Below are 2,217 nucleotides of genomic sequence, written 5' to 3' on the forward strand. Positions count from 1 at the left end.
GAGCCGAGAAGGTGCCCAGCTAGGGAGGACGTCCGCCATGGGGAAGGGGTGATTTTCCAAGGAGAGTAGCACGAATTAGTTCTGCAGGGGCGTCTTGTGAGAGTGGTCTTTTTTTTTCGTCATAGCCAAGGCGCTAGAGGCGCGGGTCTAAAAAAGAGGCCTCCTTGGGGGGGGGGGGGGAGGAGTAGAGAAACGCGTGTGTATCGTAAAGATGCACCAGACAACACTCTCTCTCTCTCTCTCTCTCTCTCTCTCTCTCTCTCTCTCTCTCTCTCTCTCTCTCTCTCTCTCTCTCTCTCTCTCTCTATGTATGTATCTCTCTCTCTCTCTCAACATGGTTTGTGGAGCTCCCACACCTTACCGCCTAGAGAGGTAAGGTAAGGTAAGGTAAACGTCTCCACACACACAAAGTGGTGGGGCAAGGGGGGGCGACCCTCGCATCTCCACGCCCGGACACGGGCAGGAGCCCCACGGCATTCAAAGTGCAAGCACCGGCCCGGTGCCGTGGGTGAGCACAACCTGCACCCCACTCCTACTCCTATAACACAACCCCCACAGCGTGGTCGTCTACGTGTTCAGAAACACCAAGCAGCGAGGCGAGGGTGAAGGGGTAAGGGGCTGTGTGGGGCTATCTGTGACTACATCTAGCCTGGGGGGTAGCAGGAGGGGGGGGCAGAGGGTAAGATATGGGTGAAGCCAGCTAGTCGGACGCCTTCGTCGTCCTCGGTCTGCATCGCCTCGCCAGCCGTGAACCTGAACACGGCGTCGGCCGGCGCCGAGGCGCCGGCGGCCGTCATCAGGTGCATGACATATTTGTCGCGGCATGCCGCATCAATCTCTCCGTGCTCGGCCAGCTCGTTCGCGAGCCAGTCCGAGGCGACGGTCGTCGCCACGGTGCCCTGGGGGACCGTGGCGCACACCACGCTAGGGCCGCGCCGATATCCGTCGTCCCTCTCTGGGGGCAGCGAATATGTGACCCGAGTCTTGGACCCGGCCTGGCTGCGCGCCCGCGCAGCTGCAGACCGTAGCCCGTCCATCACGTACTCGATGTTCGCGCGTAGCTGCGCGCGCGGGCGCTCCACGCGCTCGGCCTCGCTCGCGGCCGCGCGCTCGCCAGCCTCCTTCGCCCGGCGCTCCTTCTGCCGGTTCTTCTTGGCCTTGCGAGACGCGGCCTTTGCCGCAAGCTGCTCATCTGTGAGCTCCTTCTTCTTCGGCGCGGTGCGCTCGATGTACGAGCGCTCCGCCGCCTTCACCGACTCGCGGTCGCCCGCGGCCTTTTCGTGCTTCAGGTCGACCTCGATGGTCGCGTAGCCAGGCCTTATCACCCTGACACAGGACGCACCGAACAACCTTGCGACACCCACCGCGTCCTCCAGTTGCGCCTTATCGTAGCTATTCCAGGGTCCGCTGCGCATCCCCGGCGGCACGACGGTGGCCGGCGCTTGCGCGCCAGCCCCGTCCGCCACCGGGTCCGCGGCCGCGGTCCCTGTCATAGCTACGCGCGCCATGGAGAACGGCGGGCACTTTTCCTAGTAAGGTAAACGTCTTCCACACACACAAAGTGGTGGGGCAAGGGGGGGCGACCCTCGCATCTCCACGCCCGGGACACGGGCAGGAGCCCCACGGCATTCAAACAACCTGCACCCCACTCCCTCCCTCCCAGACACAGGACCCACACACAACCCCCACAGCGTGGACGACTGCGTGTTCAGAAGCACCAAGCAGCGAGGCGAGGGTGAAGGGGTAAGGGGCTGTGTGGGGCAGAATCTTCATCCGGCTTATCTGTGACTACTCCATCAGCCTGGGGGGTCGCAGAGTGCCAAGCTGCGTCGAGCCGCCCGCTGCCAGCTGCGGGGGCGCCGCCTCCGTCGGCAGCCCCGATACGCTGTCCGCAGGAAAGCGCTTGCGCGCCGTCTCCCCCTTGATGAGCTCCTCGAGCAGCTTGGTCAGGTGCGCGACGGTGCCGATCCTAGAGTCGGCCGCGGACGACCAGCGAGTCGCGTACTCGCTCCAGCCGAGGCCGAGCACGCGCATCTCAATCTGGTAGCGCAGGTACTCGAGCTGCTGCGCCTCCGGCTTAGGCCTGCCGTGCGGGTAGTTCGGCACCGGCTTCCCGTCGTGCAGCGCCTTGGCCGAGTCCAGTGGCCCGGCGCCGCGTGCTTTCGCTTGCGTCGGTCGTGTAGGGTGTTGGGCGGCCGGTCGAAGTCGTGCATCCGC

At 64.5% G+C, this 2,217-nt stretch overlaps 1 protein-coding gene across 1 annotated transcript; it reads right to left on the reverse strand.

Annotated features, from left to right (window-relative positions):
* Positions 1-356: 356 nt before the first annotated feature.
* On the reverse strand, positions 357-2,083 carry EMIHUDRAFT_123670 (hypothetical protein; the record flags this gene model as incomplete). Its single annotated transcript, XM_005776031.1, has 4 exons — positions 357-364; positions 493-538; positions 754-1,529; positions 1,885-2,083. Coding segments are annotated over 4 exons (1,029 nt in total), but the record flags the coding sequence as incomplete, so codon positions are not given.
* Between the last annotated feature and the right edge of the window lie 134 nt (positions 2,084-2,217).

Source organism: Emiliania huxleyi (genome assembly GCF_000372725.1).
Source record: "Emiliania huxleyi CCMP1516 unplaced genomic scaffold EMIHUscaffold_2868, whole genome shotgun sequence".
NCBI lineage: Eukaryota > Haptophyta > Isochrysidales > Noelaerhabdaceae > Emiliania > Emiliania huxleyi.